The sequence below is a fragment of the Neomonachus schauinslandi genome, chromosome 6 (assembly GCF_002201575.2).
Source record: "Neomonachus schauinslandi chromosome 6, ASM220157v2, whole genome shotgun sequence".
NCBI classification, from domain to species: domain Eukaryota; kingdom Metazoa; phylum Chordata; class Mammalia; order Carnivora; family Phocidae; genus Neomonachus; species Neomonachus schauinslandi.
The window spans coordinates 4,755,773-4,771,183 of NC_058408.1; the positions used below are offsets into that span (position 1 = coordinate 4,755,773).

General features: G+C 42.1%; 1 protein-coding gene across 4 annotated transcripts in view; it reads right to left on the reverse strand.

Moving 5' to 3' along the window:
• Positions 1-15,397, reverse strand: part of COPA (COPI coat complex subunit alpha) — a 43,562-nt gene extending 28,165 nt beyond the window's left edge. For 2 of the 4 annotated variants that reach the window (XM_021682060.1, XM_044915884.1), the window contains exons 1-6: positions 15,257-15,397; positions 12,027-12,140; positions 11,775-11,848; positions 7,659-7,739; positions 3,583-3,659; positions 2,750-2,859 (exon numbers count right to left, since the gene is read on the reverse strand). In XM_021682060.1, the coding sequence (XP_021537735.1) occupies positions 2,750-2,859; positions 3,583-3,659; positions 7,659-7,739; positions 11,775-11,848; positions 12,027-12,140; positions 15,257-15,296 (496 nt within the window). In that variant the 5' untranslated portion in view covers positions 15,297-15,397. Of the gene's footprint in view, positions 1-2,749; positions 2,860-3,582; positions 3,660-7,658; positions 7,740-11,774; positions 11,849-12,026; positions 12,693-15,256 lie in introns of those variants that run through there. The other 2 variants (XM_044915885.1, XM_044915883.1) reach the window with 1 other exon arrangement.
• Between the last annotated feature and the right edge of the window lie 14 nt (positions 15,398-15,411).

Consider the following 15,411-nt stretch of genomic DNA (forward strand, 5'->3'; position numbering starts at 1 on the left):
GGTTATCAGTGAGAATCCATCCACCTAATTGCCCCAATCACTATGGCTAGGCCACAGGCACCTGCTGCGCGAGCATCAGGGGGCGTGACCAGCACTCTCAGAGCAGGGCAGTAAGAGGCTCTTCTCAGAATTAAGCCCTAATGGCCAAAGCATCCCTTTATGCATGTAATAAATTAACTTCTTTATGATCTACAATGTCATTAGCTATATGCCATTCTCATAAGAAGTGAGAAAATAGTCACTCAAAGTATTTGAGTAGTGCTCAATCCTGTCACAGAGCTCTGGCTGAGAAACAGGATTCTAAATAATGGCTGCTGATCAGGAGGAACAGCATGAGCCGGACCCAAGCCCATCAGGCTCCTATATCCAGAGACAGAGAGGGGGCTTTGAATGTGTGCACAGTGAAAAACCATGGAAAGCCATAGCTAGGTTACTGAGAAAGTAAATAAGGAACTTCCTGGCACTAGCGGTGAGGAGGGAGCACAGGCTCATGGTGCTTGTGCTCAACTCCTGTCGGCAAAGCTGGTCACATCTGGGTGTACTTCAAAAAGCCTCATCAGTCTGACGAAAAACTGCAATGGCAGAAGCCCTAGTGAAAAGGAGTACAACTTGCCTATCTCCAACAGTCTTGTTGATGCCATTCCCTTCTAATCCCGACTCTCTGAAAACTGCAGAAGATTCTAGAAGTTCTAAGATGAGAGTCATCACAACGGTTCACCATGACACAGGACTCAGACTGTCATCCCTGAGTTAAAGACCATACATAACATACGCTGAGTTTCCATCAAAAACTCTTCTCCTGGTTGGGAAGGGAAAGGGGCTGGAGAGATAGGTAAGAGCATCTTGTCACCTAAATTAGTTTTTAGCTCTTCAGATCTCTGCCACACCAAAATACGTATACATTAGAAAGTCAAAAAGTTAAAAAAAAAAAGAACCCAAAGGTTCTGCTCTCCTACTGTCCTCATCCTCCCCTGGTTGCCTTCTATGCTGCATGAATCCTAACCAACTGCTACTACAATATTCCAAGTGCTGCACCCAGAAATCCAAATTCCTGGCTTGCTATTCATTAGTGGCTTGTACGAAGAGCAAGTACCACACTGCTCTAGCCCACCATGTCACAAGGGAGCTGAGAAAAGCTACCACCTCGGCCACACGATTCAGATGGATGACGCCTTTACCACCAAAAAGAACCAGGCCAAGGACCTCTGAGGGGCCTTCCTTTTATAGAACGCAACAAGTGTTTTGCAGTCTAGCCACTGACCTTCCACAGAACCCCAATCTCTAAGAATTCCGAAGGCAACAAAGAGAGACTATTCAGCAAGTGATAAGTAAATTTTTTTTTTTTTAAAGATTTTATTTATTGGGGCGCCTGGGTGGCTCAGTTGGTTGGGCGACTGCCTTCGGCTCAGGTCATGATCCTGGAGTCCCGGGATCGAGTCCCGCATCGGGCTCCCTGCTCGGCAGGGAGTCTGCTTCTCCCTCTGACCCTCCTCCCTCTCATGCTCTCTGTCTCTCATTCTCTCTGTCTCAAATAAATAAATAAAATCTTTAAAGATTTTATTTATTTATTCGAGAGAGGCAGAGGGAGAAGCAGGCTCCCAAGGAGCAGGGAGCCCGATGAGGGACTCGATCCCAGGACGCTGGGATCTTGACCTGAGCCGAAGGCAGACGCTCAACCATCTGAGCCACCCAGGCGTCCCGTGATAAGTAAATTTTACTGGGCAGGGCACCATAGCATTTGGAGTTCCTTTTCCATATTCTACCCGTCCACAAAGCACTTCCAGCCAGCCAGCCTGCTGGCCTACCGGCCTGCCCACCTCACAGGGGCTGTCCTTTCCCCACATTTACCCTCCCGGCTTAGGAACTTTTCATGATCCGCTACATAGCGCCAACAATTTAAATCCTTATCCCCAAATCAAGATACATAAACTGTGAAAGGAGGGATTATTCCAACTATCCAAAATCTACAAATCTGTTTTAATTTCTGGTCATTGTAATTTCTAGAAGTCTGCCCATTGAAAGGTGTTCTGGACATAAAAATCCCACCTCTCCTGTGCTCCCTACATTAGAAGAAATGGAGGGATTTTCCTATTTCTAAATGAGGCCACAGGATCCCAGAGTCCTGCTGCCCCGCATTAATCTATTCCCAAAATTCGTTTTGGTGGAAGATGTTATTTCTTGTTTTACTTTACTGGAAGGCATGATTTTTTTTTTTTTAATATTTTATTTATTTATTTGACAGAGAAAGACACAGCAAGAAAGGGAACACAAGCAGAGGAGCGGGGGACAGGGAGAAGCAGGCTTCCCGTGGAGCAGGCAGCCCGATGTGGGACTGAATCCCAGGACTCTGGGATCATGACCTGAGCCGAAGGCAGATGTTTAACGGCTGAGCCACCCAGGCGCCCCTGGAAGGCATCATTCTTAATCAAATACTCCCAAATATATAGATTCTATATACTATACTATATACCAGTATCTAGATTTTAACTAGATAGATACTCTCCTACCTACAAAGTGAAATTTCCTTCAAGTTAAATACACTTTCCAGAGCAGCCACTTCTCTCAAGAATACCACTAACTCAAATTACCCTCAAAAGCGGATTTAATACCCTCATAAGCAGAGATGCCATTACATGAGAACAGAATAGTCTAACTTTTCCTGGTCTAAGCCAACTACCCTCACTATTTTAAGCAATTGCAGTTTTGCACCAGACATGATGAGGCTGTCCCCTGAACTTGGGCAGCTCACCAGAAATATCCCAAACACGCACAGTCTGGTCCAGGCTGGCTGACACAACCAGGTCTTCTGAGGGGTGAAACTGAGCACACATTACATAATGGTTGTGTCCTGTTAACACGCTGCAAGAAGAAAAGAGAAAGACAATACCAAATTAGAGGCAGGACTCAACAGACTCCTACACACTAAATACTACTCTCCATTTTTAACAGATAACAGACCCAAGTATTCTTTTTGGAGGCAAAGGCAAGTCAACCTAACAATTCTGAACTAGTAACAATAAGCAAAGTCAGCTGCTTTAACAATAGTCCCCTTCTTTGCTCTGATGCTTCAGCATTTAAATATTACTAATTGCAGGAGACAGCTCTCCTCTCATATTAAAAATGTTCATATATCGAAATAAATGGAGTCCTAGTAATTTATACTGGAAACTACCAGTTAGATTTTGGTGGGATAATCCCTCTTAAATGGCCTCATTTTTCAATGGTCCTTACATCTTCATGAGAAGTTCAAGACCCAAACACAAAACAGGATGGAGGTCTAGACCTTGACTCATGTTTCACGAGGACAGAACTGAAAACCAGCTAAAAGTTTTGTTCTAAACCCTAGTGATAGGACCTCCCTTCCCTGGCAAGAAATGATCAGAAAATCCAGATCGATACATTACTGACAAGATTGCCTCTGTATTTATCATTTTGCATGTGAAAGCATCTTACAAATACAATCAGTAATGAATCAGCGGGCAGGGCCCACTAGGGAAGGGAAAGGATTGCTCCGAAGGGAAGCTCATAATGCAAACACTAGGCAGAACGAAGCCTCTCTCTCAGCCGCATCTCCTGCTTTACCAGACACAGGTTCTAGACTGCCAGTTCCACACCCGGATGGTCTGGTCATCTGAGGCACTCAGAATCCAGGGATATTCCTGAAAGACAATCCAAAGGGTTTCGACACTAAACAAATGTGTTCTTTCGGGCTCTGTAACCATTCCTCTCTTTGGAGGAAACCCCCCACTGCCAGACATCTCAGCTGTACTAGCAAAGGGACCACAGCTTCTGATCCGCAGCCTCGCTGTCTCCTCCCCACCGTTCTGCCAGCTTTTCCACACCGGCACTTCCACCTGGAGATTTCAGAACAGAAGCCAGAAAAAGGCATAAAGGATTCTTAGAGGCAAAGAATATATATCGTACTTACTTTTCTGTGTACATGTGTGCATATGTGTATTTCTATTTATACACAGCTAGTCCTGTAAATTAAGATCCTATGAAAGGGCCTTCTCTCTTTCACTCTAGGATTAGAACACTGTTTTATGGTCTGACTCGTCAGGCCATCCAGTCTCAAAAAATTCCCATCCCAGGAACCAAAGCAAAAAAATAACATGGAGAAAAAACATAGCTCTTTTTGAGTCCGTAAGCTCATTGAGAAAAGAAGGTATTTCTTATTCACAGTTGTATCTTCAGTGCTTAGCAAAGAACTTAGTAAGTACAAGGCACACATATACTTATTGAACCAAAAAAATAAAAGAAAGTTTTTCTAACTTTCCAACTGATGACAACTTGTTAGGCAGGTCTTCAGCACGTCCCTTATGCCAACGACAAAAAATTCCTGCTTCACGGGGCATCTTATTGAGCGGTTATCATTCTCAAATGGTTTTCTTTTTTTTAATTAATCACATATATTTCTACTAATTACTTAACATCACTGAAACCCAGTTTTTTCCATCCATAAAATGGGGTTATTATAGATATTTCTGAGTCGAATGATTCTTTGAATCATCCTGTACATGGAAGGAAGTTTAGCAGCATACCTGGATCCCATGCACCAGATGTCAGCAGCCTTCATTCCCTAAGCCGTACAACAAAAATGTGTCTGGACGCTACCACATCCTCTGGGGGGCAAAATCCCCCATGGTTGAGAACCATGGAAGAGGTACCTAAAACCATTCTGGCAATTCAGCAAGCATTCCATTCACACTGGCCACCTCCTCCTCCAATCATTCTAGACTTAAAATAAAAGCAAACACCACAGGGTCTTACACTGCACATGATTTCTTCAAAGTCCCAGTAGTGCTGGAGGTAAAAATTTAGGATGAAAGGACCTGGAGAACGGCCTTAATAAAATGGACTTCCTCCATTTTGTTTTGTGCATTAAGAGAAGTTTCAGGTATCAAACAGAGAGCACGCTTGGCTTCATTTCTCATAAAGTGAAACAGGTCCTCCAGGACTAAGTACCAGCAGGATGGCCTTGTCAACACCAGCCGCGAGCTCACAGCAAAGCATGCACCGTCTAAGAATTTTCTTTTTCATCATGGTAAGTGTACTCTTTGATCCCCATGCTCTATTTCACCTATCCCCCCACCCACCTCCCTTTTGGTAACCATCAGCTTGTTCTCTATAGTTAAGAGTCTGTTTCTTGATTTGTCTTTTCTTTCCTTCGCTCATTTATTGTATTTCTTAAATTCCACATGAGTGAGATCATATGGCATTTCTCTTTCTCTTATTCTGCTTAGCATTATACTCTCTAGCTCCATCCATGTCACTGTAAATGTCAAGATTTTATTCTTGTTTAACACTGAATATTCCACACACTTCTTCATCCATTCATCTATCAATGGACACTTAGGCTGCTTCCAAATTTGGCTATTGTAAATAATGTGGCAATAAACATAGAGGTGCATGTATCTGTCTGAAATAGTGTTTTTGTATTTTGGGGGTAAATATCCAGTAGTGTGATTACTGGATCATAGGGTAGCTCTATTTTTATTTTTTTGAGGAATTTCCATATTATTTTCCAGAGTGGCTGTACCATTTTGCATTCCCACCAACAGTGCACGAGAGTTCCCCTTTCTTCATCCTCACCAACACTTGTCATTTCTGGTGATGTTTTTAGCCATTCTGACAGGTGTGACATGATATCTCACTGTAGCTTTGATTTCTATCTCCTTGATGCTGAGTGATGTTGAGCTTCTTTTCAGGTGTCTGCTGGCCACCTGCATATCTTTGGAGAAATGTCTGTTCATGTCTTCTGCCCATTTTTTAATTGGATTATTTGGTTTTGGGTGTTCAGTTTGTTGTTGTTGTTGTTGTTTTCAAGCAGGCTCCAAACCCAGCATGGAGCCCAACACGGGGCTTGAACTCAGAACCCTGAGATCAAGACCTGAGTTGAGATCAAGTGTCAGATGCTTAACTGACTGAGCCACTAGGCACCCCTGGGTATTAAGTTTTTTAAGTTCTTTATATATATTTTTGATACTAAACCTTTATCAGATATGTCATTTACAACTATCTTCTCCCATTCCACAGGTTGCCTTTTAGTTTTGTTGACTGTTTCTTTTGCTATACAGAAGCCTTTCATTTTGGTGCAATCCCAACAGTTTATTTTTGCTTTAATTTCCCTTGCCTCAGGAGACATTATCTTGAAAAATCTTGCTACGGTCATGTCAAAGAAATTACTGCCTGTGCTCTCTTCAAGGATTTTTTTTTTTTTTTTTTTTTTTAAGTAAGCTCCATGCCCAGCGTGAGATCAAAACCTGAGCTGAGATCAAGAGTCAGCTGCTTAACCGACTGAGCCACCCAGACACTCCTCTAGGATTTTTATGCTTCCAGGTCTCATATTTAGGTCTTTAAACCATTTTGAGTTTATTTTTGTGTATGGTGAAAGAAAGTGGTCCAGTTTCATTCTTTTGCATGTATCTGTCCGGTTTTTCCAACACCATTTGTTGAAGAATCTGTCCCATTGTATATTCATTCCTCCTTTGTCCAAGATTAATTGACCATATAATTGTGGGTTTACTTCTGGGCTCTCTATTCTGTTCCAATGATCTATGTGTCTATTTTTATGCCAGTACCATACTGTTTTAATTACTACTGCTTTGTAATATAACTTAAAAGTCTGAAACTGTGATACCTCCAGTTTTGTTTTTCCTTTTCAAGACTGCTTGGGCTATTTGGGGGTCTTTTGTGGTTCCATAAATTTTAGGATTGTTCGTTCTAATTCTGTGAAAAATGATGTTGGTATTTTGATAGGGGTTGCATTAAATCTGTAGATTGCTTTGGGGAGTATAGACATTTTAACAATATTTGTTCTTCCAAACCACGAGCATGGAATGTCTTTCCATTTCTTTGTCTCATCTCCAATTTCTTTCATCAGTGTTTTATAGTGTTCAGAGTACACATCTTTCACTTCTTTGGTTAATCATTCTCAAATGTTTTTGCTATAATTTTTGCAATCACTCTAAATTTTTTTTAATTTTACAGAAAGAAATAAAACTATACTTAGCCAGGAAACTCTTATTTCATTATATTCTAACTTAATTCAAGAGACTTAATCAAGAAACAGTACAAATTAAATCTAATAGCACAGAATTATAGGAAGATCCAGCCAGGTTGAGACTGGTTAAGAGGCTGGGAGTCTCTAATCTACATTTAAGTCTGTCTTCTAGGATACCTGACAGATCAAAGGTAGAAAGCCTGGCTAAAGGAACAACCTCTACTGTACCCGAAAATCCTAGGATAGAAGTGCTTGATTATGTTAATGCTTCAAAACATTTACTAGCTCATCAAAATGGCATCTAACCTTGCCCTCCCTCCAGACACACTTTAAAAACACCCCACATGGGATTAGTCTGCACACTTTTGTTCACGAGCTCAGCCAACCTGAAATCAAATCTCTACTTTTCCCTATAGAGAATCAATGCCTTCCTTATACAGCCCACTGAATCCAATTAAATTAAATTCAATATAACCCTGAGTGCTTCCTTTTGCAGAAGGAAACAAAGCAGAAAGGTCAACACCACACAGACTCTAGAAGAGCCACTCCAAGAACTCCAATAATTCTGTTATCAAAGCATGGGTTCTCGAGAAGCAAGAAGATTCCCAGAGAACCTTAAGAATGCTCTACAATTAGAGCCACGATGGCTACTTACGTGATGGAAGAATGTGGTGCGAATGTAGTCTAAGTGCCCAAGCAACGTGAAGAGACAGCGCCGAAGCTTGTAATTCCACACCTGCAAAGAGAAATCCAACTAAGCAATAGGACATAAGGGTCCTGAGCCTCAAAGAGGTTCAGGCTTCTCAATAAATACATCTGGTTTATATTTTGGCATTTCTAAATAAGTAGGAACCTTGATAGGAAGTCTTGTTTAAGACCTGCTTAAGGTTGGAGGTAGAAAGATCAAAGATGAAAATGTAGGTCAACCAAAAATATGGAGAGGGGAAAAAAGGCAAGGCTAGGGACAATTACGGAAAAGTTTTTCCTTTCTTTGGGGAGAAACTATCTCAATTTAGTAACAGGAGACAAGAGGTTTATCCGGGGCTTAACTCTTCTTTCTACTGCATAATTGTGTTCTTAGCTTGAACACTGACCCCCAGTGTGTTACCTACTACCTTAACTCAAGATAAAAAAAAGCAGGACAGATACCATGACTCTAAAGGACACAGTAATATAACATATGGTATCATCTTCTCTTAGACTGCTAACTTGGTGGCAAACGATGCCCAAACATTCACAGTCTGTACTCAGGAGACAGACTTTAATTCATCACTGTGGAAAATACTACATTGCTCACCATTAGGGTGAGCTAAGCAGAAAAACATCATATTCAGATATAAAGTTGAGCTAACTACCAAAGTACCAGGTATCAATGAACATAACTAAGAAAGACACTAAACCAGGACCAGAAATGTAAGCATACACTCCCATCCAGAAAACCTCCCAGAAAGTGCAAAATTATGAGGTCACTTGGCTTTTTTAAAACACTTTAACATTTAAAAAATTTTTTTATAATCTACCCCCAAGCCAACTAGTTACTATTCCTTTTTTACTTAAAAAAATTTAATTTTCTTTTGTAAATTACAAAAGGTAACACCATCTCCTGTAACAAATTCAAACAACCGGGAAGTATGATTGTCCAAACAAGAATGCAAGCTCCCTCAAGGGGGGGTCCTTGTCCACCATGCTCAACACTATACCCTTAGCATCTAAAACAGCCGCTAACACTTAGGAGGTGCTCAACAGGTATGTGCAGAAATGAGAAAAGGTAAACGACATGAAACATGAAAGTGAAACATGAAAGTATCCCAATACTTTCACTGTCATCTGTTGAATTATCTATAAATAAAATACATGTACACAATGGAGTCTGAGTGTCACACAAAAATTAGATCATACCATAAATACCACTCTTAAAACTTTTTCCCCCTTACAGAGTTCAGTGTTTTAAACTTCCACATTTCCAGCTTTATAGTACTCCACCAAACTCCAGAACTGTGAATCCTTAAAGACAAAGACCTGCAGGGTTTCTAGACTCTGGCCATCTGTGGCTCCCTGTGGTAACATTGCACACCGAGCCAGCTAGCTAATTCCTTTATTTAATGGCTTTATTGAAATACAATTCAAATCCCCAAAAAATTTATCCACTAAAAAAGAGAGAATTCAATGTTTTTAGTACTTTCAGAGCTGTGCAACCATCACCACCACCAATTTTAGAACACTGTATCACCCCCCCCCAAAACTATACCCAATAGCTGTGACTCCCCATTTCCTTCCAACCCCTCCAACCTCAGACAACCACTCATCTACTGTCTGTCTTTACTGATTTGCCTATCTGAACATTTCATATAAATGGAAAATAGTCTTTTTAAAAAAGTATTAATGATTTGGGGAATAAATCTTTTTTCTCAAATGTCACCTAGTCTTTCCTTTCTTAAACAGATTATAAGGAACCCAAGTTAACCATTCTTGATAGTCGATGGTCATCAATATAAATGACAAATACTTTACTAAAAATATTATATAAAGTGATATCCCTAGGAGCTTTTGAGGTCTATCACGTGGTTTGAGCTTCCACAAGCCGCCCCTAGGATGCAGTACAAAAATCTAAAAAACAGAAAGAACTGTCCTTCCTATAATTTTTTTTTTTTTTAAGATTTTATTTATTTATTTGAGAGAGAATGAGATAGAGAAAGAGAGCATGAGAGGGGGGAGGGTCAGAGGGAGAAGCAGACTCCCCGCTGAGCAGGGAGCCCGATGCGGGACTCGATCCCGGAACTCCAGGATCATGACCTGAGCCGAAGGCAGTCGCTTAACCAACTGAGCCACCCAGGCGCCCTCCTTCCTATAATTCTAAGGCCTCTTTTCTCTGTGGGCAGCCATCACTTGTCACGCCTGTCACCTAAATTATGCTGTGTAATCTAAAACATAACTTTCTGAGCTAGCTTCTGAAAAAAGTATCTTTTTTATGAAGTAAATTTCACTGGTTTGATTGGATACACATGCTTAATGAAAACCTGTGGAAGTAAAGAGAAATTTTTGATTTTTTATTTTATAGGTTCAAAGCCTCTGGCTCCAGTTTTGCTTTTATCAGCCAAGCTTCTTCAAAGAGCTGCCTATATTCTACTGCCTCACTTTTACATTAAGGTGCTAGGATCACTAACATCTTCCTAATTAAGCAATCCAAAGGTTACTTGGTCCTTATGTATTCCAACCAGTTTCTCCTTCCCCAAATCCTCTCCTTCCTTGGCATCCAATAGGCTTCTGCTTCTTCCCCTTGGTTCATCTCCAAACTCTAAAATCATTCTTTCCTATACTAACTCTACTTACTCTAGCTCTTAAATGACAGCTTCTCTTCTCATTCAACATGATCCCAGAGGGACACCTTCTACCACCTCTGCTTTGGCTCCCTCCTTCATGAGGACAACTCCCAAATATGACTCTAGTGCAGACACATCTCCACAAACTGCCCCTTAGGTACCTCAAACTCATCAGTATCAAGACGGTATTCATTACCCATCTGCTGTGGACTGAATGTCTGTGTTCTCCCCCCAGTTTGTAAGTTGAAATCCTAATGCCCAATGTGAAGGCATCAGGAAGCGAGGCCTTTGAGGGGTGCTTAGGTCATGAGGGTAGAGCCCTCCTGAATGGGATTAGTGTCCTTATAAGAGATACTCTGCAGAAATCCCTCACCCCCTCCACCATTTGAAGACACAAAGAGAGAAGGCAGCCGTCTACAGCCTAGAAGAGGAACCTCACCAGAAGCGGACTGTGCTGGCACCCTAATCTTGGACTTGCAGCCTCCAAAACTGTGAGAAGTCAGCTTCTGTTGTTTATAAGCCACCCAGGCTGTGATATTTTGTTATAGTAACCCCAACAGACCAAGACACCATCCTCCCCCAGCACTCCGAAAAACTGCACCTCCTCGTTTTTCCTCTCCCCGTGAATGGTACCCAGTGACGTAGGCTAGAAGCCTGCAATAAATGTCATCTCATTTGTTTCCCCTTACCGTCCCTCCAGCAGACTCATTGATGCCCTTCCTTAAGCTCTCAATTCCATCTCTGTCTCCATTCTGAAATTCTACCGCCTGAGGTCAGGCTCTGCCCACTACCACCCGGGCTTATGCAACAGTCACCTAACTGGCATCTCTGCATCCAGGCTTGCCCGCTTTATCCAGTCCTTTCTCTAGACTACCACCCAAGTAATCTTTAAAAAAAAGTGAACCTGATGTCACTCCTCTACTTAAACCTCTGTAATGGTTCCTTGTTATCTGTATGATGACATCCACATTTCTGAGCACTGCAAATAAGTCCTCCAGGATCCGGCCCCTCTCATCTTCTGGCTCTTCTCTCACCTTCTCTCCAGAGTTTATTCACGCAAAACTAATTACATTTCTCAGATGTATCCAGCTGTGCCATGCCTTTCTGTTTTTGACTTGGACTGTCCTTGCTGCTTTCACTTTGGTTATCTATTGTATCACTCAGCAAACTGTACGTGCTATTATTTAGGGTGTATATGTATCTCCTCCATTAAAATAAAAGCTCCTTGAGAACAGAGATCATTTCTTATTTATTTTTGAATTCCCAAAAAAATAAAACAGTGTCTGATGTTATCACAGTAAGTATTCAATAAATGTTTGCTGGATAAGTGTCCCTGATAACATCAGAAGCCTGAGCTCTGTATGAATGCGATGTCCTGTTTTTAGTCCTTTCCACAACGGCCAAACCCCAAATCCTATCCTTTACTCCTAATCATAACAGACCCTTTATACCTTAATCTTATAGTCATCTCCTCCAGAGACAAACAATGGCTGCTGCTTATGGAAGTCAATGCCTCGTACTGGACCTGGGGAAAAAAGCAGGCAATGTATGTTAAAGAGAGCTGTACTTCCTAATCTCTAAGGTGATTCTTATTCAGGATCCAGCCCATCCATATTCTCTAAACCTAAAGAAAACTTAAACTACTCCAGAAGACAGTAAATATTTATATCTCTTTAATTTCCTCCTAGAAATTGTTATCTTACCATCATGTTCATCAAACTTGTCAATAAGGGTACACATCCGATAGTCCCATAACTGGATGACCCCATTGTGTAAACTGGTCAGGATCCAGGGTCTTTTGGGGTGAAAACTGAGCCCTAGGGAGAAAAAACAAACAAACAGGGAATGATCCAATGAGCTAAGCATGGCCCACGATGGCATCCTGTCAATTCAGACAGGAAAAGCGAAGAGCTAAGTTAACCCTAGGTTCATACACTCATTCACTGAATGCCAGACATCATGAATTTTATGCTGTTAGGTGCTGGATTTTGTTACATTGCTAGACTTCGTTTTAAGATGTTGTGAGGTTACTCGTTTTGAAGTTTGCTTTTACTTTTGTTAGTGTGGGTCCACAACAGCCTTTAGTCTAGATCTAATTTGGCACCACTATTAAGGCAATACCACCTGAGGTCTCTAGATGATGCCCTGCAGTATTAGGAGGCCTTCAATTCTGGCTAGTAGGAACACAAAACTATTCCCAGCTCTAAGTGAGCTCCAGGGATTATTCTGCCTTCTCTCTAGAGTTCTTTCCCAGGTTCTAGGTCATTTCCTCACATGCATATGCAGATTAGGACTCAGACAAAGGCCTGACAGCATCCCCTGGAGAACTCCAGCATTCCCTGTGCAGCTCTCTCATTGGTATTTTGTCCAGCAAACTCTGTCTTCAGTGAGACCACAGGGCTCTTTCCCCTTCCCTATACCGCAGCCTGGAAACTCTCCAGGTAGTAAGCTGAAACAATCACAGGACTCACCTTATTTATTTCCCTGAATCACTCTCCTGCACTGCCTGTCATCCAGTGTCTGAAAATTTTTGTTTCACACATTTTGTTCAGTTGTGCAGCTGTTTTAAGGTGGAAAGGTAACTCTGGTCTCTGTTACTCCATCACGACTGGAAATGGAAGTCCACAGAAGTAACAACTGCCAACAGTCTGGAGTGTATCCTTTCAGATTTGTCATGCAGACCATATCATTTTATGAAAATGGAAATACGTTATGCAAACTTCTTTTCTCACTTAGCTATATACCATGGATCTCATTAGGTACATATAAACACAACCTCATTCTTTTTAACAGCAAAATACAAATGTACCGTATTTTAAAATTATTTTAGTGATGGGCATTTAAGTTTTTTTCCCTGACTTTCATCTATCAGAAAATAGAGCTTAAAGAAAATACTTTTAGGGCGCCTGGGTGGCTCAGTCAGTTAAGCGTCCGCCTTCAGCTCAGGTCATGACCCCAGGGTCCTGGGATCGAGTCCCACATCGGGCTCCTTGCTCAGCAGGGAGCCTGCTTCTCCCCCCTGCCTCTGCCCCTGCTTGTGCTCTGTCTCTCTTTCTCTCTCTCTCAAATAAATAAATAAAATCTTTAAAAAAAGAAAATACTTCTACACATAATCTAGCCTATTTGCATTATTACTGCTTTAGGCTAAAGACCTGGAAGTAGAATTGCTCAGGAATAGGGTATGTGCATTTAACATTTTCATAGATACTATCTGATTGCAAAAAAACTAGGGATATACAGTTTCATCAGGTTTCTGAAGACAGCAATTTTGCACACAGTGCCCAACATGGATGTTATTGATTATTTGTTTTGTTTTACTAATCTAAAATTTTTTAAAAAGGATATATAAGTTTTTTTAAAAGATTTTTTTTTTTTAATTTATCTGTCAGAGAGAGAGAGAGAAAGTGTGCACAGAGGGAGAAGCAGGCTCCCTGCTGAGCAAGGAGCCCGAAGTAGGATTCCACCCCAGGACCCTGGGATCCTGGTCCAAGCTGAAGGCAGACGCTTAACCAACTGAGCCACCCAGGCGTCCCTTTTTTTTTTTTTTTTTTTACATTTCTTTCATTATTAGTGAGTTGGAGAATATTTTCATTTATTTACTGAACACTTACATTTCTTCTTCTAAGTTTTCTATTTTCCCATTAAAAGTTGTTTATTTTTTTCCTTCATGATATGTAGTAATACTCATTAACAGACAGTAACTCGCATATATTCTAACATCTTTTCACCCACTTTCCTTCTCTACTGCCCAGTGAGAAATCAGGAGAAGGGAAAGTTCAAGGATCATGAAGACCCATTTCAGCCATCCATAAATTCCATCAAGACTCCCACAAGACTTAGAAACTGCTCAGAATCTATTCCCACATGAACAACGGCCTCCAGTTTTTGAGCTACTGAGTCTACACCAGGCACTGTAATAAGCATTCTCATACACTATCTCACTCTAATTGTAAGGGAAAATGTTAATTATTTGCATTTTAGGGATGAGAAAGTAGAGATTTAGAAACCTTAAGTAAGTTGCTCAAGATCATACACCTTGTTAGGGGATGTTTCAGGATTCCAAAGCAAAGCCCTTTTGACTCCAAACACCAAGTTCCCAAACACCTTGTTCTAATGCATCTTACTAAATATTCAAGATATATGTACATATATTTTTCAGAGTCTCGCCAGATCGTAGTTCTCTGCCCTTCCCATTCTAACATTCTAAGAGACGACTATTGCTCTTTCAATCATTTGCCCTCCACCTCCATCCACTCATACTCAAGCTTTGGAGTTGCCATATTTAGGAAATAAGAATGAAGATGCCCCGTTAAATCTGAACTTCACATAAAAAGCGAACAATACTTGAAAATTATTTCGTTGTTTATCTGAAATTCAAATTTAACCAGGCGTCCTGTATTTTACCTGGCAAGCTCACCAAGTTCAGACTTCATGGGGCTACGGGCCTCAGTGCCCTGTTTGCAGGTAGGAAATACCGCCCAATGGAGGCACCGGACGTTGCTAAGGTGCAGCCAACGCCCCCTTAAGAGAGGTAGCCGGTGCTCATTTCCGAAAATGCTAGACTTCGATATGAATGGCACAGGTCGAGGCTCGATCCCCAGGGCCACTCCCTACAACACGGTCATCAAAAAGCCAACAGGTCACAGGGCCCCGGGACGGGAGCAAAGTCGGGGGCAGTGGCCCCAGGAGAAGAGGGAACGGAAGGCACTGGGAGCAGGCCTACCGGGCCTCCTGCGCTGCGGGAGCCGCCACAGGTCAACCACATCCCAAGGGCGCTCCGCAGAAGAGAGCGCTGCAGACCCGCCGCCAGGCCGACCCGCCCTCCCCTCTTCCTCCGGGCTCGCTCGGTGGGCCCCACTCGGCCTCTCTCGCCCCCCGCGACAGCTCCGCGCCGACACCCAGAGCCCGAGCTCCCCCTGGTTTTCTCCATTACCTTTGACCCGCGCACTCTTGGTCTCGAATTTGGTTAGCATCCTTCAGGCCTGGGGCTCCGAGGCACCGACCCGAGCCCCGCCACTCCCTGCGGCCCTTCGGCTCCCTCCACGTCAGCGCCGCTCCGCTGCACCTCCCGGAAGCTCCCCGGACACG